This window comes from Chlorocebus sabaeus, chromosome 21 (assembly GCF_047675955.1).
Source record: "Chlorocebus sabaeus isolate Y175 chromosome 21, mChlSab1.0.hap1, whole genome shotgun sequence".
Classification (NCBI taxonomy): domain Eukaryota; kingdom Metazoa; phylum Chordata; class Mammalia; order Primates; family Cercopithecidae; genus Chlorocebus; species Chlorocebus sabaeus.
The window spans coordinates 29,906,236-29,929,905 of record NC_132924.1 but is presented as its reverse complement, the minus strand read 5'-3'; the positions used below and the strand labels follow the sequence as shown (position 1 = coordinate 29,929,905).

At 36.6% G+C, this 23,670-nt stretch overlaps 1 protein-coding gene across 9 annotated transcripts in view; it reads right to left on the bottom strand.

The window, feature by feature from the left end:
* The window catches only part of PDE1C (phosphodiesterase 1C), a 634,171-nt gene that overhangs the window by 193,344 nt on the left and 417,157 nt on the right, over nucleotides 1-23,670 (bottom strand). For all 9 annotated transcript variants that reach the window (XM_073008991.1, XM_007981671.3, XM_007981674.3 and 6 more), the window contains 5 exons: nucleotides 21,993-22,106; nucleotides 20,236-20,418; nucleotides 19,208-19,274; nucleotides 14,645-14,761; nucleotides 5,339-5,479 (listed from right to left, as the gene is read on the bottom strand). In XM_073008991.1, the coding sequence (XP_072865092.1) occupies nucleotides 5,339-5,479; nucleotides 14,645-14,761; nucleotides 19,208-19,274; nucleotides 20,236-20,418; nucleotides 21,993-22,106 (622 nt within the window). The remainder of the gene's footprint in view (nucleotides 1-5,338; nucleotides 5,480-14,644; nucleotides 14,762-19,207; nucleotides 19,275-20,235; nucleotides 20,419-21,992; nucleotides 22,107-23,670) is intronic.

Below are 23,670 nucleotides of genomic sequence, written 5' to 3'. Positions count from 1 at the left end.
ACTGTTTAAGTGATAGGATGACCCAATAAGGGTCCATAAGATGGTCCCACTACTGGGATGACCCACTAGTATTAACAAAAAAAACTTCAAACAATATAGATATAAAATTCCCTTTGACCACCACTCCAGGATGAGAATCTCCCCAGAGGTAACCACTATCTTCAATTTACTGCTTATGTTTTTAGATGTTTTTCAATATATTTTCATATATATCTATGTGCATATACATGTGCTATGTTTAATAATATATATCATGTAGAACATATTTTTCTAAAACTTTTTAAACTTAATAATACATCTTGAATTTCAGTCATAGAAATCTATGGTATTTCAGAGTTCTAACTCCCTATTGATAGGTATATACTCTGTAACTGTTCACTATGGCAAACATTGCTACAATGAATTTGACTGTTTAAGGCCTCTGTGGGTACACTTGGAAGTGCTAGAGCATTGGTATGTATATTTTTTCTTATAGCAATCACTGCAAAATTGTTTTCTTACATGACTATACTAATTTACCCTCAGATGAGCAGTATATGAGAATATAATTTCTTCTAAATCAGTGGTTCTCAACCTGGGACAATTGCCCCTCCAACCACTGGTTTATTTGGTAAGATCTGGAGACATTATTCGTTGTCATAACTGGAATGGGGAGTGGTGCTACTGGCATCTAGTGACTACAGGTCAGGCATACTGCTACACTTCAATGCATAGAAAAGTGACAAATAATTATCTGTCCCCAAACGTCAACAGTGCTGAGGTTTAGAAACCCTGCCCTGCTTCCTAACCAATAGTTAATATTATGAAACTCAAATTTTTATCCATATGCATATAATGGATTAAAATTAGTATAAGTTTATATATATTTGGACACTAATGAGTGGTGCATTTTTCATATTTCTTTCATCGATTAAATGTATTACCTTTTCTGTTAATTGCCTGTTCATATTTTTTGACTGAATTTGTGTCATTTTCCTGATTCATTTATACAATCTGGATCTTAATCTATGTTCTCTATGTATTTTCTCCAAATGCTTACTTCATTAATTTGTTTATGATGGTTTTTATCCTACAGAAGTTTTTACTTTAATATATTCAAATTAATCAATATTTTGTTGTACAACTCTTGCGTTTCAAAGCTTAATTTTAAAAAGAATGTCTTTTTTCAAGGCTATAAACGTATTCTCATTTTTTCTTCTAATATGATCCAATTTTTACTTTTGTATTTACATCTTTAACTCATTTGTCAGATTTTTGAGGGCTGAATGACTCAAAGTAGAATGAAAGCATTCCGTTTTTTTCTGAATAAATAGCTGTGGCCAAAACGTTTTCTAAACTGGGTAATTTTCCCCATAAAGTTGTCTACAATCAAGTTTTCATGTTCTCACCTGCAATTTTTTCTTCGTTATACTCTAGTCAGTGTTCCATTCTCGCCAAACCACTGAGACAACTCATGTCAAGGTCAACAATGACTTCCATGTTGCCAGAGTGAATGGTCACTGCTCTGTCCTTGTCTCACTTGACCATCAGCATGTCCCATGCAATGCACCACAGTCTTCTTGAAGAATTCTCTTTCCATGGCTTCCATGGCCCCAAACTCTCTTAGTTTATATCCCATGTCACTGGCCACTCTTTTTTAGTTTCTATTGTTGGCTCTAATTCTTTGCCTTCACTTTGATCTTTGGAGTGCTCCAGGACTCAGTTCAGAGCCCCTTCTAACTACCTATTCACTCTCTCTTTAGATCATCTCATCTAGTTCCATGTCTTCTTATACTATTGATATGCCCAAGACTACCTAATCTACATGTTTATCCCCAACCTCCCCTGGAACTCTAGCATCCTTTTTCTTTCTGCTTGGCCTCTGTATGTGGATGTCTACTAGGGATCTTAAACTCTACATGTCTAAATCAGAATTCTTGATCCCCTTTCCTCCAAAAATTGGTTTGCCACCAGGCATTCTTGTCAACTGTTTATCAAACCAAGAATCTAAGATGTATTCTCAATTCCCCACTTTAATGTTCCAAATCCTATTCACCACAGCAGTCCTTTTAACTCTGTCTCAGAAACAGCATTTTCTTCTCTCCATCCCAGCAGCATCCTTCCTAGTCCAAACTATCAGCATCTCTTCACTAGACTTCTGCAGGATTTTCCTAGCAGGCTGCCTTAAAAACCATTCCCCACAGTAATCCTTTTTGAATCTTCATCAGATCACATCACTCCCCTGTCTAAAACCCTGTAGTGGCTTCCTACTGACTGCACTTAGGATAAAATTGGAACTCATTAGCGTGGCCTGTAAAGCCAGACCTGGTCTAGCTCCTGCTTCTTCCTCAGCCTCATAATGTACCACTGTCCCCATCATGTGCTGTTCCCACCAGGCTTGCCTTACTTCTGCTCCTTGAATGTAGCAAAGTTATTCTCTCACAGGACTTTTGTACTAAAACCCTGCACTAACTCTGCAGTCACACTCTTCTTTCACTGTTAGCATGGCTGAAGCCAAAAAACACAACTATCTCAGCTGAAATACTATCTCTAGAGAGAGTGATTTCCTGACTATCTGATAAAACACCCAGCTTTCCCTGGGTAGGTCCTCTATTTTAATTCTCTACAGAGTATTAATAACATTTTCTTGATTGTTTTCCATTGGTCTCTTGTATCTGTAACTTCACACCAGAATGTTACGTTCCACAAGAGTACTGATATCCTCCTATCTTGTTCATTATCTTAGTCCATTTGGGCAGCTATAACTGAATGCCATAGGCTGGATGACTTATAAACGACAGAAATTTATTTCTCACAGTTCTGGAGGCTAGGAAGCTTAAGATACTGAATGCCATAGGCTGGGTGACTTATAAACAACAGAAATTTATTTCCCACAGTTCTGGAGGCTGGGAAGCTTAAGATCGAGGCACTGGTAGATGTGGCATCTGGTGAGGGCCTGCTTCTGGATTTATAGATGACTGTGTCCTTACACGGCAGAAGAGGGAAGGGAACTCATTTTTATAAAGGCACTGATCCCATTCACGACAGCTCCACGCTCATGACCTAGTCACCTCCCCTAGGCCCCATTACCTAATACCATCACATTGGAAGTTAGGATTTCAACAGAGGAATTTGGGAGAACACAAACATTCAGTCTATAGCATCCTATAATAAAGGACCCAGCATATAAGTTCTCAGTAAACATTTGGGTTTATTTTTTTGAAACTCTAATCAATTCTATTGATACATTTGCCTATTTTTTCACAAACAGCACATGCTCAGCTTCAGTAGATATTTTAATATCTAAGAGAGTAAGAACTATTCCCTGTTAGATTATTCTTTTACAAAATTGTCTTTTCTAAGGTTGTGAAATACCTATTTTACATGAATTGCAGATTGAAATTATCATGTTTCATATTAAGATCCTTGAAACTTTGATTAGTATTTCTTTGAATTTATAAATTACTTTGAGGGAAATTGACATCTATATAGTACTGAGGTTTCACTCACATTAAAAAATGATGCCTTTTCCATTTATTTAAAGATCATTTTTGTGCCCTTTGATTTAGTTTTACAGTTTCCTTTTTATTGTTTTTGAAGCTCTTTATAGGTGATTTATATGCTTTTTAAAAACTGTTGGGAATGTACATTTTCCCATTACACTCATTAATTTCCAGTGCATAGGAAAATTCTTTTATCTAGACCTATTGAGGTATTTTATTTGATCCAAGAATTTGTAGGGTTTTATTTTATTTTCTAAAGGAGATGATCACATTATTTCACAGAATGTATCTTCAGCTTTTGAAGATGTCATATTGCATACTGCATTCTTGAGGTTGAGATGTCCAGAAAAATGCCAAGAGGGAGTATTAATGTGGGTATCCCTGTCTTGCTCCATGTATTCATGGAACCATCATTCAATATGATGCTTGCTCTAAATGTTTGGTAAAAATCTTTTATTGAGTGAAAAATGTTCCCTTTATAATCTTGTTATAACTTAACTTCAAAGATAGTGTTTTAAATACTATTTTTTAAGAAATCAGCTTTATAATGAGGAAGAACTGAAAAAATGATCACAGGTTTTAGGAAAATTCTGCAGTGTTTTAACAATAATGCCTAATTGTTGAGCTTCCTTTAGGAGGCCGGGTACTTAATATTTTTGATACTTCATTCCTAACCATCAGAGCACTTCTACAAAGTGAAATATTTTTCACCATTTTAAAAGATGAGGGAGTCTTCACTTAGAGACTCAAGTAATTTATCATAGGTCACAATATCTAGCAAGCAATTAAGAAGGGAATTATAGCCACTGTATCTAGCTCCAAAGCCCATACTTCTCCCACATAATCAATTTTTAATTCAGTGAGCTATTAGGCCAAGTCTTTCAACAGGCACTGAAGGAAAAGATAACAAATGTGCCCTGGGTTTATGGAATAATTGATAACTATATCCAAAGTATGTCTATCTTAATGTCAATTCTAAAGGAAATTTCAAAGTAAAAAGTCATACAGACCTGTTTTTGCCTTTAATGGCTTTATCTTTTTAAATGAATGGCTTACATCAAGGGAAAAAAAAGCAAAGACAACCAAGTTGAGCAGGTTAGTAAATACAGAACACAAATTCAAAAACAACTGAAGATGGTGCATGCCTATAGTCCCAGCTACTCAGCAGCCTGTGATAGTAGCACTACTTGAGCCCAGGAGTTCAAGGCTGCAGTGAGCTATGATCTCTCCATTGCACTCCAGCCTGGGTGATAGACTGAGATTCCCATCTCTTAAAAAAATTTTTTTAAAGCAAAACCAAAAACATCTAAAGAGCTAAAATGTTGGGCCAAAAGAAGCAAGAAACATTTCAAATGGTTAGATGTAAAGATTTACCATTAGGTTAAAATACTCAAAGGCATACAAAGAGGATGTGAATAACCATAGTCCCTGTGAAAAAGACTTAGTGGTTTAAACCAAGAGCTAACTTTGCATAACATGGTTGCCAAGTACATTGAATACAATTTCAGTATGCATGAATATCATTGTTATTTACCATAGCAAAAGGTTAATAGTACCACTCTCCATATCTAGAAATACATATTTAGTTGTAGTCATTATATTTAAATTGGTTATAACCCAGTGAAGATGCAGATCACTACTAGGTATTTATCTCATCAGGCTCAGGATGGAGAAAATTTCAGAGGCAACGGGGAACTCCAAGACTTTCCATATTGGTTAGATTACTCCCGGGAAACAGGAAGTCCATAAAACAATGCATGACTCGTGGCCTCCAACTCATCAGAATTGGAACAGTCACCATTAAAAACTCATCCTTACATCTTTTGGGGAACGTAAGAGTTCCTATCCCTACTTACCGCCACTCCTGTCTTATAGAGGAGGTAATGCACTGTCTGTGTAACATCGGCAGCGTGCATTAAGTTATGGTAAGGATTTTTGTGCTTGCTGTATCCCACTTCCAGGGCCTCCACAAATGAGACAAGTGCAGAAATGGGGATCTGAAAGAGAGTAGTAAGGCTAATTAACTAGTGACTTCACTGCTTTCAATGGAGACACAAATGTCTAAGGCATCAGGACTGCTTTTTCTCTGAAAGCATAACATATGAGGAAGCCAGAACTTTACACAGTTAATAAAAAGTACTGACAAAATTATCAGATAATTTGAAAATCTAACAGGAAGTCCTTGGTTGAGGAATAGCCTGCCTTGTAAATTTTTCTTTGTTGCTCATTTCAGAATCCCTGAGAAATGACATCTAATCATTTTAAGATACTTAATTTTATTAACATGTAAAGCAGTAATTTTTAATACACAAACAGAAAACTGAGTTGTTGGTGACTATGTTAATTTTCTGTATTTCCTTGTCCTCATCTACTCTTCCCCTCTAACCCTAAGGGAAAAAAGGATCCTACACAGGACACCAAACAATATTGTAAACAACACTGAGGAATTCAAAAATAATACTAATAATTAGTATCTGTTTGTGGAATCATTCACTATTTGTAATGTAATATCAGTCAAATGAGATCTTCCAAATTCTAAGTCACCAATAATAAATTGCCAAGTAACAAACATAAGAACGTAGCCTGTTCCTGTTCCCATGTATAACAGACTATTGCATTTTGGTTTTGAGTTTTGCTTTAGCTTGGTTTTGGGTTTTGATTTTGTTTTGTTTTTCTTACGTGTCCAATGTATATAACCATTCCTTTCAAAGGGCATTGTTTTCAGGCAGTTTATATTTGTTTTGCAATAATTTTATAACTTATGATTTTTGTGCACTTTGCTTTCCTATAAATAAATGAGATATGCTGCATAGTATGTATTCATTTATTTCTCAATGAATAAAATACTTCAGCCTTTATTTGCAACTACCAGTCACTCAGAGTATTTCCAATTAGATTAATTGTTCTTTCATCTGAAATATGTACAATATACATGCCTTCCTTTCTATGCAACATTGCAGTGAAGAACATTGCAAAATGCATGTACAAAATAAGGGCAAAATAAGGGCATCCAGAAAACATTCATTGTATTAGTTTTCTGGATCCATTCCATGGTTCAGGGTAAATTATACAATATAAAGCTAGGGGAAAAGGAGAGGATGTGTCCTCCTGAGGATTAACAATTACATTTGTAAAAAAAAAATAATAATAAGGAAAATGCTAAGTTAATGCTCCTGAGATTCCATAATCTGTTCTCCCTTGGTCGTATTCTTCCATTTTACCATTTGTGGATTTTTAAAAATTTAAATACGACCTTTAAGAGGTAAGAGATGAATTCATTATCATTTTTAAAAATAAAAATCCAATGAAACTGGGCTCCTTGGGTTGTTTTATAGAGATCTAAGATTTGCTGAAAGGGCTGTGTGTGTGTGCACAGGAACTTTGTTCCAAGGAAAGTCTCCAGCATCCTCTCCACCATCCACAAGATTTTCATACAGATTTCCAATGCAAAAAAAAATTAAGGACCTAAGGACCATGGCCATGAAGTATTTGTGGTCATGTAAAGACATATTTCCTCAGTGGGAGGGGTTTCAAGATGGCTAACTATAGGCATCTGGCACTCACCTCCTCCACAAAAAAGAACCAAAATAGCAAGTAGATAATCACATTTCAAATAGATTATCCAACACTAGAATTCAACAGAGAAGTAACAGGAAACACCTAAAGCAAAGAAGGAGAGGGAATCAAGGCATGGATTGGCTGGAAGCCTAGAAAGGCTGTCTCTTCAGTGAAAAGAAAGGTAAGTGAGTGAGTGCTAGCAGTCTACGTACCCACCTTGGACTCCTGTATCCTAGCCACCAGAAAGAGCCTAAACCCTGGCAGATCCTGAGACTAAGATAGGGAGCTGCCTGGAGATCACATGAAGACATTGCTCCATACAGGGAGCTCATGCTGGGTCCCACACATCCCCTAACCCCTAACCAGCTACAGCAAGGCACCATATTGAGAGCCCAGCCCCCACCAGACTGCATATTACCTGGGGGCTCATTAGTCCTTGTATCTCCATATCTCAGGAGCCCCACTGACATTCTCTGCCTGCAGCCACCACTGAGGCTGGCTGTTACCTCCAGGGTTGAAGTATGAACCATCAGCAAAGACTGCACTTCCCCCAGGAACAAACCCACCATGCATGTTCATGTACCATAAGGACAAAACCCCCCACCTGCAACAGCTTCCATGAAGGGCTGCTGCAGCCATGACCAAAGCACAAATGAAGTGCATGCTCCCAGCCACCTGTATACAGCTGCTGCCACTGAAAGCAACCACATACTCCACGGTAGCAGGGCTGCAGATCCAACAGGCCCAGCTCCACACCTTCCAGTGCCTCAACACACCATCTGGGGGCCTGAGGATTGCCCAGTCCAGTCCACCACTATTGGGAACTGAGTACTCCTCTCAAGCACCTGAGGTCAGGCCCACTCAAACTGATGCTCCCATCACAGCTGGCATCCACCTGCACATGCCACCTGTGAGCCTGGAGACTGGCCCACCCAGCCTGTCATAGCCACCTCTATGATGCTTGGAACCAAGGGGTTAGTCTCACCACTGCTACTTCCAATGCTCATGCCTACTGTTCAGGGTACTGAGAAGCCCCAATCCACTTGGCCCACTGCTGCCACTACTGGCTCCTGAGCAAGCCACGTGGAAGCCCAAGAATCAGGTCTCTTAGACCTGCTAACACCAGTGCAAGTGTAGAAATCCCTGGGGCCCAAGGCATGGGACAGGCATGCTTGGCCCACCACTGCCACTAATGGGGCCCAAGGTCAGGCCCAACTTGCATCCCATCTCTAGTGAAACTTCACCAGAGCCTCCACTAACAATTATACTCTAAGCTACTGAAAAAATCATGTACACCGCTGACATGGTTTTCAGCCAAAGGAATCATACAAAGACTCTACTACTACACACACCCAGAATCAAAGCCAAAGTTCTCTACTCAACCAACATCATAGATACGTCTTCAGGAAAAAGTCTTCCCATGTGAAAGCAAATGTTAGAAATGGAAAGAAGTGACTGTTAAACAAGATGCACAGATATTGACATAAGGACACAAGAAACATTTATAAAGCAAGGAAATATGACACTTCCAAAGGATCATACTAATTACCCAGCAAGAGACTCCAATCAAAATGAAATTTGTGAAGTCTTGGATAAATAATTCAAATTATCGATTCTAAAGAAGCTCAGTGATATACAAGAGAATACATAAAAGTAATACAAAGAAATCAAGAAAACAATTCAGGATATTAATGATAAATTTACCAAGGAGATAGCTATCATACAAATTACCAAAGAGAAATTATGGAATGGAAGAATTCATTTAATGAAATACAAAATACATTTGAAACTTTCAACAGTAGACTAGACCAAGCAAGAAGAAAAAAGTTCAGAACTAGAAAACAGGTCTTCACAAAAAATGCATCTGGCAAAAATAAAGAAAAAAGAATATACAAAGCATACGTGGCAAATGGGACACCATTAAACAACAAAATATTTGCATTTTCAGTGTACCCAAAACCAAAGAGGAAACAAAAGAGTTAGAAAACCTATTTAACAAAATGCTAGTGGAAAAATTCCCAAATGTAGCAAGAGACTTAGTCACCCAGACACAGGAATCTCAAAGATTCCCAAACAGATACAATTCAAAAAGATCTCCACAGCACATAAGAGTCAAACTGTCAAAATCAAAGCCAAAAATTCTTAAAATAGCAAGAGAAAAACATGTAGTCACTTATAAGGAAACCTTCATCAGATGAACAGAAGATATCTCATTAGAAACCCTACAGGCTAAAAGATAATGGGATAATAGATTCAAAGTCCTAAAAGAAAAAAAAAATGCCAATAAAGTATGCTATATTCAGCAAAGGTATTCTTCATTAATGAAGGAGAAAAAAAAAGCCTTTCCCACACAAGCAAATGCAGAAGGAATTCCTCATCACTCGACCAGACCTACAGTGAATGCTTAAGGGAGTCTTACACCTGGAAACAAAGAAACAATATCTACCATCATGAAAATGCAAAGGGAAAAAACTCACTGGTAAAGCAAATACACAAATGAGGAAGAGAAAAGACGCAAATGTTACCACTACAGAAAACCATCAAACCACAATTATAAATAATAAGAAAGTAAGAAAGGACATACAACACAATCTGAAATTAATTAATAACATGACTAGAATAAGTCCTCGCATATCAATAGCAACCTTGGATGTATATCGATTAAAATTCTCACTTAAAAGATAGACTGACTAAATGGATTAAAAAAAAATCCATGACCCAACTATATGTCGCCTATAAGAAACTCTTTTCACCTGTAAAGACACATGTAGACTGAAAAGAAAAAGACGTAAAAAATATTCCATGCAAATGGAAATCAAAAGCAAGCAGGAGTAGCTATACTTATATCAGATAAAACAGACTTTAAGTCAAAAGTGTTAAAAAGAGACAAAGTCATGGTATAATGAAAAAAGAATCAATTCAGCAAGAGGATATAACATTTCTAAACATATACACACCCAACAGTGAAGCACCCAAATGTATAAAGCAAATATTACTAGACCTAAAGAAGAGATAGACTCTAATACAATAATAGTTTAAGACTTCAGCACTCTATCATAGCATCAAACAGAACATCTATACAGAAAATTAACAAAGTTGGATTTAAACTTCACATTAGACTAAATGGACCTAATAGACACTTACAGAATATTTTACCCAACAGCTACAGAACACAAATTTTTCTCATCAACACAAAGAACATTCTCCAGCCTAGACAATATGTTAGGACATAAAATAAGTCTCAAAAAATTAAAAATCAAAATAATATCAAGTGTCTTCTCAGATCACAGTAAAATAAAACTAGAAATCAATAACAAGAGGAAATTTGGAAACTACAAATACATGGAAATTAAACAACATGGTCCTGACTTACCATTGGATTAAGAAGAAATTAAGGAGGAAATAAAAACATTTGTAAAGCGAATGAATATCTAAACACAACATACCAAAAGCTATGAAATACAGCAAAAGCATTCCTAAGAGGGAATTTTAACAATAAATGTGTACATTCAGAAAGTAGAAAAATTCCGAATAAACAATCTAACACTGCACCTCAATGAAAAAGAAAGCAATATCAAAGCAAACTCAAATTAGTAAGAAAAGGAAATAACGACAGAGTTAAATGAAATAGAGAGTAACAAAACAATGCAATGGAGCAATGAAATGAGAAAAGTTGATTTTTTTGAAAACACAAACAAAATAAATAAACTGCCAGCTAGACTAACAAAGAAAAAAAAGAGAAGATCCAAATAAACAACATCAGAAGTGAAAAGGGAGATATTACAACTGATACCACAGAAATACAAAGGTCATCAGAGACTATTACGAACAACTGTGTACTAACAAACTGGAAAACTTAGAGGAAATGGATAAGTTCCTGAACACATACAACTTACCAAAACTGAATCATGAAGAAATAGAAAACCTGGACAGACCTATAATGAGTAATGAGTTTGAATCAGTAATACAAATTCTCCTGAAAAAGAAAAGTCTAGAACCAGATGGCTTCACTATCAAATTTCACCAAACTTTCAAAGAAGAAGTAACATCAATTCTCCTCGAAATATTCCAAAAAATTGAGGGGCAATTTCTCCTTCTCCCTAACTAATTCTACAATGCCAGCATTTCCCTGATACCAAAACCAGACAAGGATGCAATAACAATAAAACAAAACTACAGGCCACTATCCTTGATGAACATAGATGAAAAATCCTCAACAAAATACTAGTAAACTGAATCCGCAGCACATCAAAAAGATTACACAGCACGATCAAGTATGATTTATTCCAAGGATACAAGGATAGTTCAACATATGCAAATCAATAGACATGATACACCACATATCAAGAGAATGAAAGACAAAAACCGTATGATAATCTCAATAGATGCAGAAAAACATTCAATAAAATTCAATATCCCTTCATGATAAAAACTCTCAACAAATTAGGAATTGAAAGAACATATATCAATATAATAAAGATCATATATAAAAACACACAGTTAACTTCATATTGAATGGGGAAATTTTGAAAGGCTTTCCTCTAAGAACTGGAACAGTATAAATATCTCCACTTTTACCACCCCATTCAACATAGTACTTGAAGTCTTAACCAGAGCAATCAGGCAAAGGAAAGATATGAAGGACATCCAAATTGGAAAAGATAAAGCCAAATTTTCTCTCTCTGCAGGTGATATAATCTTATATCTAGAAAAACCTAAAGACTGCACCAAAAAAAGTCTTAGATCTGATTAATTCAGTAAAGTTGCAGGATACAAAATCAACATACAAAAATCAGTACCAGCTGGGCATAGTGGCTCACACCTGTAATCCTAGCATTTTGGGAGGCTGACTTCTTGAGGCCAGTAGTTCAAGATCAGCCTGGGCAACATAGTGCAATCCTATCTCTATATTTTAAAAAATAAAATAAAAGTTTCAAAAGTCAGTAGTGTTTCCATACGTGAACAATGCACCAGCCAAAAAATGATATCAAGAAAGCAATGTCATTTACAATAGCTACCAAAAATAAAAAATACCTAGGAATAAATTTACCCAAGGAGGCACAAGAACTCTCTAGGGAAAACTACAAAACAATGATGAAAGAAACTGAAGAGGACACAAATAAATGGAAAGACATCCCATGATCATAGATCTTAATATTGTTAAAATGACCAAGTTGCCCAAAGTAATTTACATATTTAATGCAATCCCTAACAAAATACCAATGTCATTTTTCACAGAAATAGAAAAAATATATAGGGAGCCCCTGAAGAGCCCAAATAGCCAAAGCAATCCTGAGCAAAAAGAAAATGATGGAGGCATCACTCTACATAAATTCAAAACACATTACAAGGCTATAGTAACCAAAACAGCATGGTATTAGTATAAAAACAGACACAAAGTCCAATAGAATAGAATAAGAAACCCATAAATAAATCCACATATTTGCAGCTAACTGATTTTTGACAAAGGCAACGAAAACTTACAGAAAGGACACCTTCTTCAAGAAATAAACTCTGGGAAAATTGAATATCCATATATAGAGGAATAAAACTAGACACCCATCTCTCATCATATACAAAAATCAACTCAAAATGTATTAAGCACTTTAACATAATACTCAAAACTATAAAACTACAAGAGGAAAAAAACACTTCAGGAAATTGGTCTAGGCAAAGATTTTATGGCTAAGACCTCAAAAACACAGGCAATAAAAACAAAAATAGACAAATGGGACTATATTAAACTAAAAATCTTCTGCACAGTAAAGGAAACAATCAACAGAGTGAAGAGACAACCTGTTAAATAGAAGAAGTATTTGCAAAATATTCATCTGACAAAGGACTAATACCCAAAATGTACAGGAAACTCAAACAACTTGATAAAAATAACAAGTAATCCCATTAAAATGTGGGCAAAGATATATAGACATTTCTCAAATGAAGACATATAATGGACAATGGGTACATGAAAAAAATGTTCGTCATCACTAATCATAAGGGAAATGAAAATCAAAAGCACAATGTGATATCATCTTACCCCAGTAAGAATGGCTATTATGTTTTTTTTTTAAAAAAAGATGCTGGTGAGGATGTAGAGAAAAGGGAACACTTCTACAATGTTGGTGGCAATGTAAACTAGTACAGTCACTATGGAAAACAGTGTGGGGGTTTCTCAAAAAAAAAAAAAAAGAAAAGAAAAAAAGAAATCAGTGTATCAAAGGGATATCGGCACCCTCGTGTTTATTGCAGTACTATTCACAATAGCTAAGATATAGAATCAAGCTAAGTGTCCATTAGTGGATGAATGGATAAAGAAAACCTGATATACATACATAATGGAATACTATTCAGCCATAAAAAGAATGAAATCATGTCATTTGCAGCAACATAGATAGAACTGGAAGTTATTACATTAAGTGAAATAATCCAAGCATGGAAAGACAAATAGCACATATTCTCATTCACATGTGGGAGCTAAAAAAAAGTTGACCTTATGCAGTTAGAGAGCAGAATGATAGACACTGGAGGCTGGGATGTGTGTGGGGGCATAGGGGGTTGGTGATAAAGAGGAGTTGGTTAATGGGTACCAACATACAGTTAGATAGAAGGATTAAAGTCAAATGTTCAGTATCAGAGTAGGGTGACTACAGTTAACAAGAATGTATTGTGCATTTCAAAATAGCTAGAAGACAGGACTTGAAAGGTTCCCAACACATAGAAATGATAAATAATGCAGGTAATGGACACCCCAAAAACTCTGACTTGATAATTACATAGTCTATGCATGTAACAAAATATCACATGTACCCTATAAATATATACAATATTTGTACCAATAAAAAAATAGATACCTCTCCAAATACATAGTCCCCAGGAGAATATAAAGAACCACAACTCCAGAGAAATCAATATGCTGTAGAGAAAAAGACTTGTGTTTTCCAGAGCCTCATCCCTTTGATGAGGGAAGTCAGAGGAGCTCGATACTATAGATGTTGGCAGATGAATACATGAACTTCCTGAGGATCTGACCCTACCTCGAGAGTCTACAATATTAGAAGGCTGTAGGGAGTTGAACACTGGAAACAATTCACATTCTTTATGTAAAGTTGAAGAATTAATTTGAAGCATGAATGGCTGGGAAATACCAATGATCTATCACAGATGATGAGTGATAGTATTTGTCTGAATGAGCCAAGTGATGGGGAAAGAAAAGGTTTACAGAGACAGCAGATGCTCACTCTGTCTCCATTACTGCCCCTCTGACAGCACTGGTCAATAGGATACAAAGTCTTGTGGAAATGAGACCTATGGGCAGAGCCTGACGGGGAGCTTGGTTATTACAGGCTCTGGGTTGTACTTCCAGGAAGACCAGAATCTAAATGGGTCTCTCCAGTCTCTCCCATGCCACTGAGACCCACCAGCAAGAGCACAATCAAAAGCACCCTCCACAGAGGAATTCACAGCAGTGGCTATCCGAAGGGTGCTTCCTGAGTTGCCTGGAGCAGTTTTCATTCTGCATATTAAAAGAGACTAAACCCAAAAGTCATATGAGGATAAACATATGCACGTAGTTCATTTATTTTTCTTTTTAAAGAGGTACTGACCTTGAAACGGCTGATCAGATCATAGCGTGTGAGTAGTTCATAGAAAATAAATTTCAGTGCATGATCTCCACTGGCCTCATTCAGGGAAAAGACGTCAAAGGACCACTTGTCCACATCCTGTAGGACAGGGTGGGGAGAAAGAATACATAAGCCCACCGTCACTTACACACCAATCAATCTCCCCACTTTCAAGTCTGTCTGCAGCCCTCACTGGAGATTTCACAGTGTGACACTAACAGCCTTTCCACTCTCAAACTTTTTCCAATCTGGTTAGTCTACATAGTATTTACTGTTTTAAAAAAAATCAAATAGTCTTATTACTAATAAAAATAGTCATTTCTTGAGTACCTGCCGTATGACAGGCATTATGGTTGGTAATAAATATGTAATTTATCCTGAAAACAACTCTAAGTGATAGATATTAGTCACATTTTATGGATAAGAAAATTGATAAATTACCTAATTTCCCTAACACTCAAGGTGAGTAAGTGCTGGGGATACAGACAGGGCCAGAACACAAACCTAAGTTGGATGCCTGAGATCAGTCGCTTTGCATTAAGCCCTGCAGCTGCTACTGTTTAATTCACCATAGGCTACGGGGCTCCTCTTCTCTGAACTTCTCTCCAATCCCTTGACACTATCCAATGACTTCCTCTAAGTTTACAGTAAAGAATGTTAACTCATTTAGAAGTGCTCAGAAACATGTGTGATACAGAACACAAAATAATATGCCACATCAATCTAAACTGCTGAGCTGAAACCAAAAAGAAAGCATTCATTTCACAGGAGAGAAAAATGCTAACATTTCTGGAGTCGCTAGTCTGGGATCTTGTCCTCAAATCTGTAAGTGACTTTACTGAAAAAAAGTAAAAGGAAAAACTAAACTGAACTCACACCTTACATATTATCCCTGAAGTTCGAAGTCTTTGCCTATAAATAGCTACTCCAAAATACATGTAAATACAGTCTGATGTGCTTTGGTTTATCCTAACCAACTTCTTGTGGATGTAGTAAACAAAGATTTGTTTAAGCAATGGTTAAGCAACAGTCATTTGGTTTTTCATGGCACCAAAATCTCACTTCCTGTAGTTAAGTGAAGCATATTGACTTGAGCTTGACAGCAAGGATTCACATGAGACCACACTGCCTACAGGTAAGGTGTCAGATGGTACACTGGTAGAGACCTTGGTTCTCATGAGTGACTCTCACCCCAGCCCTCACTGAATTCCAACATGATCCATCCATCCCAGTTTTGCTCCTGACCAAACATTCCAACTGTCAAATTCATCCCAAGGCCATCAAGGGTCTCCCTCCTGGATGCTAAAAAACAGTTTTCAGGGAAAACAGAATTGTATATAGGAAAATCAAACTTTTCCAGAGGGGTTTCAATTGAATTATTTCAATTCAACTTAGTGGTAGCCTCACTTAAGTCTTCAATAACTGCCCCTCCATTAAAACAACCAAAGAAATAGCGACAGGCACATTTCTGTGAGCACCTTTTCTGTGCTACCTTATGGTGCTAGACATTTCAATTAATCTCACAAATTAACTGAAATGTCTAGCGCCATAAGGTAGTAGAGCCAGGTAATAACCTCACTAACAATGCTTAGTGATCTCACTGCCAACAGATGAAATTGTAAATGCCATGAATACGTGCTGTGACCCAGGCCTTATCCCTTTAATATCCCACTAGGGCCCAGGCCATAGACAGCAAGGACACTTAAGATTAACCCAAGACCTAAAGTTTTACCTCGGTTACCATCATTGGCACTGTCATGAGTCACATATATTGTCTTATCTTTAGTACTAAGGAAAAAGTCACTGACAACTCAGTAGGTTGGAAAATGCTGTGTCACTTCTGACAATTTTTAATCCTAGTGTCCAGAAACAAAAGGGCTCTCTATCACTAGAAATAAAGAGATTATCATGATAAAAAGCCGAAATTTATTCTGAATATCAGGACTTAGAGAACAAAGAGGATGAGCAAATAGAGACAGTGAGATGGATGTCCTCTTTGGTCCCTCATGTTAGGGAAGGCTTAGCTGTAATTCTCAGTCTAATGTTCTTCAGAACCAGTTGAGGGGCTCAGCAAAAATATGGATCCTCCAGTGGGGACTCCAGAGAATCCTGGTGTGGGACCTGGAATCTGCACTTTTAACAAGTACCCAGTTTAACTGCCTTCAACCATTCTTCCTCATTCACCAAATTTTGCCCAAGGACACTTCCTACAGAGAAATTGCAGGAACTTCCTGTTAGTCTAACACAAAGGAAGCCTGAATCTCCTCATCTCCTCCCACTTTAAACCTGGAGTCTTTCCAAGGTGTCACTTCCTGAGTCACAAAACAGATGCCCTTCCAAAGAAGAGCACACAGCTACATTTCCATTAAGCTAATCTCAGAAGACTAGAGGTAGAACACCTCAAGTTAGAAGCTTACATCTATACATGTATATATAATGGAAAAAGTAAAAAGAACATAATGCAATATGTTTCAAATTTAGAGACTGGTTCATTATTCTCTTATGTAAATATAATTTTATGTCATGTTCTTACATTAACCACAAAGCTTAACATGACAATAGCATAAGAGTTATTTTAGGTAATTGTATTCTCTCAGTCTTTAGGGAAAATTTCTGTAATAAAAGAAAACAGTAGTGATTCCATATGAACTTCTGGCAGTGAAGTGGAAATAATCTTTTTTGTAACATGTAGTACATAAAGAAAGAAACAAAAGAGTCTATATCTGTGATTGCTTCAACTCTTTGCAAATAAAATTAGCATCTGGAGAAGTGGAAAAATATTACACTGCAAAAAGCTTTGAACTTCCCCAGTAAACGGGGGACACAGCCAAGAGAAATAGAAGCTTCAGCTTTAATGCACATACCAACAATATATGTGAGGAGAAGTAGCAATTTATTTAGAGAGCTAGTAGGTCTTCCTTATCTGAATAATCTAAGTACCCGTCCCCTCAGACAACATGTGTGCATCTGAGAATTTCCTTTTGTGAAGTATAAAATAACAATTCATGCACATCACAGTTTGTTCCAGTTCTTTTTCAGTTATTCTGCATAGAAAAGAGGCTTCAATTTAGAAGCAACATTCTCATAAGTGTCTTGGTACTACTATACCCTTTTGTATTTATGTTCCTGATAAAGGAAAAAATTAAAGACAAAAGATGCTTTTAATGTTTCTAAGACTTTGATTGAACGTTCAGGTTCAATTATGAAAATCAGTGCAACTTCATAGTGGATATTAAGAATTATCAGATTTCCTGAAGTGATTTCACTGGTTAAAATGTACATTACACTCATGTATTGGGCATCAGATTAGGGGTTAAAGAGGAATGGGAGAAAAGACATGTCTTCTTGCTGGGTCCTTCCTGAGTATCCTTCCTGCTTTTAAGATTAGGTAAGAGACGGAAAGGGTAGAGACAAACAAGGATAAATGAGAATCTGTGTATGTATGGTCTCTAAAATTCAGCTAGTAAATGTCTCTGAGACAAGAGAAAGGCCTATGAATATATAATCAAGATGGTCCCAAGGGGCTCTTTCCTGACATTAAATTAATCAAGAAGCACTCCCCACCCCCTAACTCCATGAATACATAATTTAGCTTCTGAAAATATCATCACATTTTTCAGGTTTTGGAGAAAAAAACAATGACTTTAGCAAAGGTCAAAACACTACAATGTCCCTAAGCACATGACCCAAGTCATGCATAGACAACATGTGATGTCAACGAACTCAGTGATCCTGGGCTACAGGATCAGCAACACATTGGAATCCAGAAGCCAAATCAAGTTTAGCAAATCTCAAATACGCTCAGACCAATGGATCTTCATCAATATCTGCCTTCAGGAATGCATCTGCTTTGGGGCTCCTAGAGATACCCTATGCAATTCCAAGAACTTGCCTGATTAGAGGTAATTCTGCAGGATTTAGCCCATTTAAACTCAAACATTTGTATGACTTCCAAGGGAACATCTGGCTCAATGAGAGTCTTTGGAAAACAATGGGATATATAGATGGGACGAGGACTCTCGAGCTATATGTTCATGCAGTAAAACATTACTAAGAGCTTACCATGTACCGAAAACTCTGATATCAAACATTAGCTCTGTCTCTAATTAACTCTTTTTTAAAAATCTTGCTGAGTCTTGGTTTCTTCATCTATAAAATGGACTTGGAGTAGGTAATCAGATAATGGGGCAATTACAAATACTGAAGATCCTCCTAATGTTGAATACTTATAGCCATAACATACTTGATCTCATATGGCAAAATCAGATAAATCTCATAATGACAGATTGCTGCATAAAACCTAAACTACTCTAGAGTACTAGAAATAAATGAAACCCACACAGAGTTCGATTATTTTTAAATTGGGAAGATGAAGGGTGAAAAGACAGTGATACTGTTAGAACACATAACAAAAAGATAATCAAAGAATAAAGTCAGGAATAAATGGAAAAGTATCTGTAAATGAAAGCCTCTTATTTTCTAGCAATTTAACTCTACTTTTCATTAGGTACTATGTACATTGTAAAATCTTTTCACTTGTATTACCTTTAATACCTCAATAACAGCTGGTGGATAGCTCAGTCCAACCATGTTTGATGTCCGTCTATACATTCTGAAAAGTCAAAAGGGAAAAATGCAACATGATATCTTACAAAGTAGGATTTGTAATCCATAGACTCATACCAAGTATTGACAAATAATGAGAAGTCAAGTGGGGTGATCCGAAGAACCTAAAATTCATTTTTTGACCTTTTTTATATTCACTCAGGTGGTCTAAGTGTTAAATTCAAAAGAAATTAAAGCAATCCCAAACATAAGAACCACTGGGGGGAAAAATACCTAACTCTATAGGCCCCAGACTGAAAATTAAATTATTAAATGGGTCACTTCTTTGGCCAGAGTGAATTATAGTACAGAATAGACAGTAAGCACGGTAGTAATTTAACCTGAATGAAGAACTCCTATGGGTAACCCATTTAGAATCGCTTGTTCTTTAGAACTGCCAAAAACAAGAAGGAAAAATGTCCCAGGTAATCTTTAAACTCACCATGGTATTTCTAAAATGTGTAATTACATGATAAGGATTATAGGAAGAATATCTCTATTTCTGGAATCTATTGCTGGGTAAGGGGGTCAATTTGATTTCAAAGAGTAAAATAGATAATAAAATTGAGTGTCATGGGGACTGCAAACCACTAAAATGAACTGTCCTCCCTGGATCCAGCAACCTCAAAGCATCCCAGATCTGTTCCAAATGGAGACACCATCCACCTATTTCAAAAGATGATAGATGAGATGATCTCCTGCTTTAAAAATTAGAGACTGAACTGAGACTAAATCTTCTCTGGTAAACAAAAAACTTCCAAGCAAAAGCAAAAAGCTTTTCCTAATGATGCTACACAGATTAAAATAGACATGTTTTTGCCATTTCTCATTCAAGACTATCTGCTTCTACCCACAATTTTCAGTATTTATAAAGATAGGAAAACTACATTAAAGCAAAGCTTCCAGTTATTGGAAACGTGTTCCTCTGGCTGCTTTGGTCACTGAATGACAATGAATGACATCTTTACCTCTCCACAAATATCCCAGCCTGCACCGCGTGAACGATGCTCTTGAACCGGGGCTTCTCCTCGCTCCTCCTGAGCATCATCCCCATCTGCCGTGTGAAGGTGGAGGCCAGCCAGTCTCGGACCTCAGAAGGCACAGCATCTGACTGAATGTCACTGAGCTCATCCTCTGTATCCAGGAGTCTCCTGAACACAAGAGAACCAGGACACTGAGATTAAATCTGAAGTTGGAGCTTTCCGTTCAAAGCAGCTGCTCCTCTCTGCCTCACCTGCATGCAGGTGCAAAGAAACCAAATTAAACTGGCTACAAAAAATACAGTGCCTTTTTGGGAAGGCTTATGTAAGCTCGCCATATGTGTTTTAGCATGGTCTTGGCCTCCACTGATATTTCAGGATGATTCTCTTTACCAGACTGGACAAAGGAACTGGTCCATTGTACCCAGAAGCACTCTGTGGCATTTGAGTGAAATTTAAACCTTCTATTTAAAAATACATTCACAGGCAGCCTTGTATTAGTTCATAGATGGACCATGTGGCACTATTTTGTTTTATTAAAAAATGGACACTTAGAGACTTTGCAAAGTATTTACCAAATCACAGCAACCCAGTCCTCTGAAGAAGTGATCCTAAGTGATGACAATTAATATTCTTTCTAGTTTGATAGGTTTCTACCAAAATTTAAATGTCTAAATTCAAGCAAAATTTTCAAAATAATGCAGTTCTTTATTTTTGCACAATGATTGAATCATGTCACAGCTGTGTTTCGCTGATTTTTCAAATTTGTACATAGGTCAGACCACTAGAACGGAACACAAAGAGCAATGTTAAAATAAAATCTAAAATAGCATTGCATATTTATAGTAAACCTAACTACAAATTAGCAGTAAAAGTTGCTGCCAGCATAAAGGTGTTTGAATTTTTTTTTTTCCTTTAGACTTACCAATTGGGGTGGGGGTAAGCGGAGGAAATACATTTGGAAAAAAGCTGTGATATCGAATTTCCTTAAATTAGAAACCAAGTGTGTCACCAAAATAATAATAATAATGATAGAAACCGTACAAATCTTAGATTGCTGTGAAATACTTTCAGATTGGAATTTGGCAAAGAAAAGTAAGACATCACAAATACTGACAGAGAAGCCTGTCTGAATTAGAAAAAAAAAAAACCACCTTTCATATTCAACATTGCAACACTTTTCAAAAGAAAAGCAATTTTGTAACTTGCAAACATATGTAGTAACTGAAATCGCTTTAATACATTTAGATAATTCAAGTGCAATAAGCCTGCTAAGTAAATCAGCTACACACATAAGACTGAAGAGGGAATGCTGGGTGCATAAGAGAACACATGCTTCTCGATCACTTCAGGAGCCTCCATTTACTAGTGGACATTATGAATTAAAACATAAACACAATTTTTAGACTGACACTAACAACAGGCAATAATTACAATGGAGCTCCACATCTGATTTTTAAAATCTTAGCAGATTTTTAAAAATTAGTTTTTCTCCTCTTTCATGATCTCACTTCCTTGTCATGACAGTCATATGAGGTATGTTCTATTAGCTCCTTTTATAGATAAGGAAGTACAGAGAGTAAGTGACTTGTCCAAATCTATCCCCTTTGTTTGTGGAAACTAAAACTCCAAGATGAGTAATTTGAATGTCACCCCATTCCTGGCATGGGGGACAATGTCAGAAAAGCCATATAAGAGAAAATTTACCATCACTATACTAATCTCTTTTGTCATTTTTAGCTTACCTTGTTTCATCAATATACACAGATTCAAGCACTGTGGCTGCATATTCCAAATTCTTCTTAAGATCTACCACTGAAGCTTCCCCTCTCTCTAATTGTTTGACCAAAGATCGTAATCTAGAAAAATAAAAAGATACAATTTCATTAGAATAGAGGAAACAAAGAATAATCCTACAACTATGGTGATATATTTTACAGTCATCGAATATTCTCACTTATTCTGATACATCTGAAAGGAAAATAATTATGGGACCAAAGGAGCAAGTAATAAAATAAATGTATACATTTTTGCCATTGTGAAGTAAGAAGAAAAAATTTCTCTCCAACCAGGCACTGACCATACTTTCTAGCTAGCTTTTATCTTTATGAGTCCTAAATTATCAATGATTTTGTTTTTTCTCAAATTTTCATCTTTTTTGTTCTATGTGGATGTAGTAAAGCCTGACCAGCAGCAAAATCACCAAATACCTCTTGAGATTCTGCTCTGCTGAAGGCACTTGGTTCAGCAGTGGCTCCAGATAATGGCAGCCCCATGACCCAGGCATGTCCCAAGACAGATGAAAAGATTTAAACCACTGAGAACCACAAAAAGGCTACATAAGGAATAGATGAAAGCAAATTGTTTTACTGGATGGAAAAAATCACTCTGAGAGGAGATAAATACCCTAATTTTTTTTAAAAAAGGAAATATGAGGATGGATTTTAAACCGAGGAACTCCAGACTACACAAGAGAAGCAATAAAACATATTTTTCTGTTATTTATATGAACATTATCTGTACAGAGAAGGACTTAGTATTCATAAGAACAATAAAATGACTACAGATGATCAACATGCAGTAACTGAGAATACTGTAAATACCACAGAGATCTGGAGATTGGGCAACTCTTCAGGCTGTTTGACAACCAGCAATGAAAATAGTAGAGACTTTGAAGACAAACTGGGGTTTGAAATTCACTTCATAACTTACTAGCTGTGCAACCCTAGGTAAGTTATGTAACATCTTTGAGTGTTATCTTAATGAAGAGCAAAGTATGAAATTTCTAAAGTTGACCTAAAGATTAAATGAAATTGATATAGAGTATGTGACTCAAGGTTGTCCTTTGAAAACGCAATTGTTATAACTACTGTCATTATTCAATGACTTTGATCACTACAGATAACCAAATGAGAAAAATTCCAGCAAGATGTTTAAAATTATTGTCAAATCTCCATTTCCCATTGGTATACGCAATCTGTTCTCACCTTCCTGACATCAAAATATCCTCAGATAGGTTGTCTTCATGGCAAGGTATAAACTACTCCCTTCCTAATCTTCATGAAAATGACCCACAGTAAAGAATGAGAAAAAATCTTGGATCAACCTTAAAAAGTAGGCAAGGGGGTCAACCATAAAAAAAAATGTCCAGGAAGTTCAATGATATAAAATACAAATAAGATTAGATTCAGGTTGTCTCTACCTGAATTATGAATCTCCAATATATCAAAGGGAAATATGCAGAGGAAATCCCCCGAGGCCCCTGCAGGCTTGAAGGGGAAGGTCAGCCTTGGGAATGCCATTAGCAGCACTGGAAAGAGTTCCGAATTTCAGAGGCAGCATGGGACAGGGAGTTGGCAGGGAAGGGCTTGCCAGTCACTCACACAGAAGGGATAAGCAGCCTGCCAAAGAATGGGGAGACGG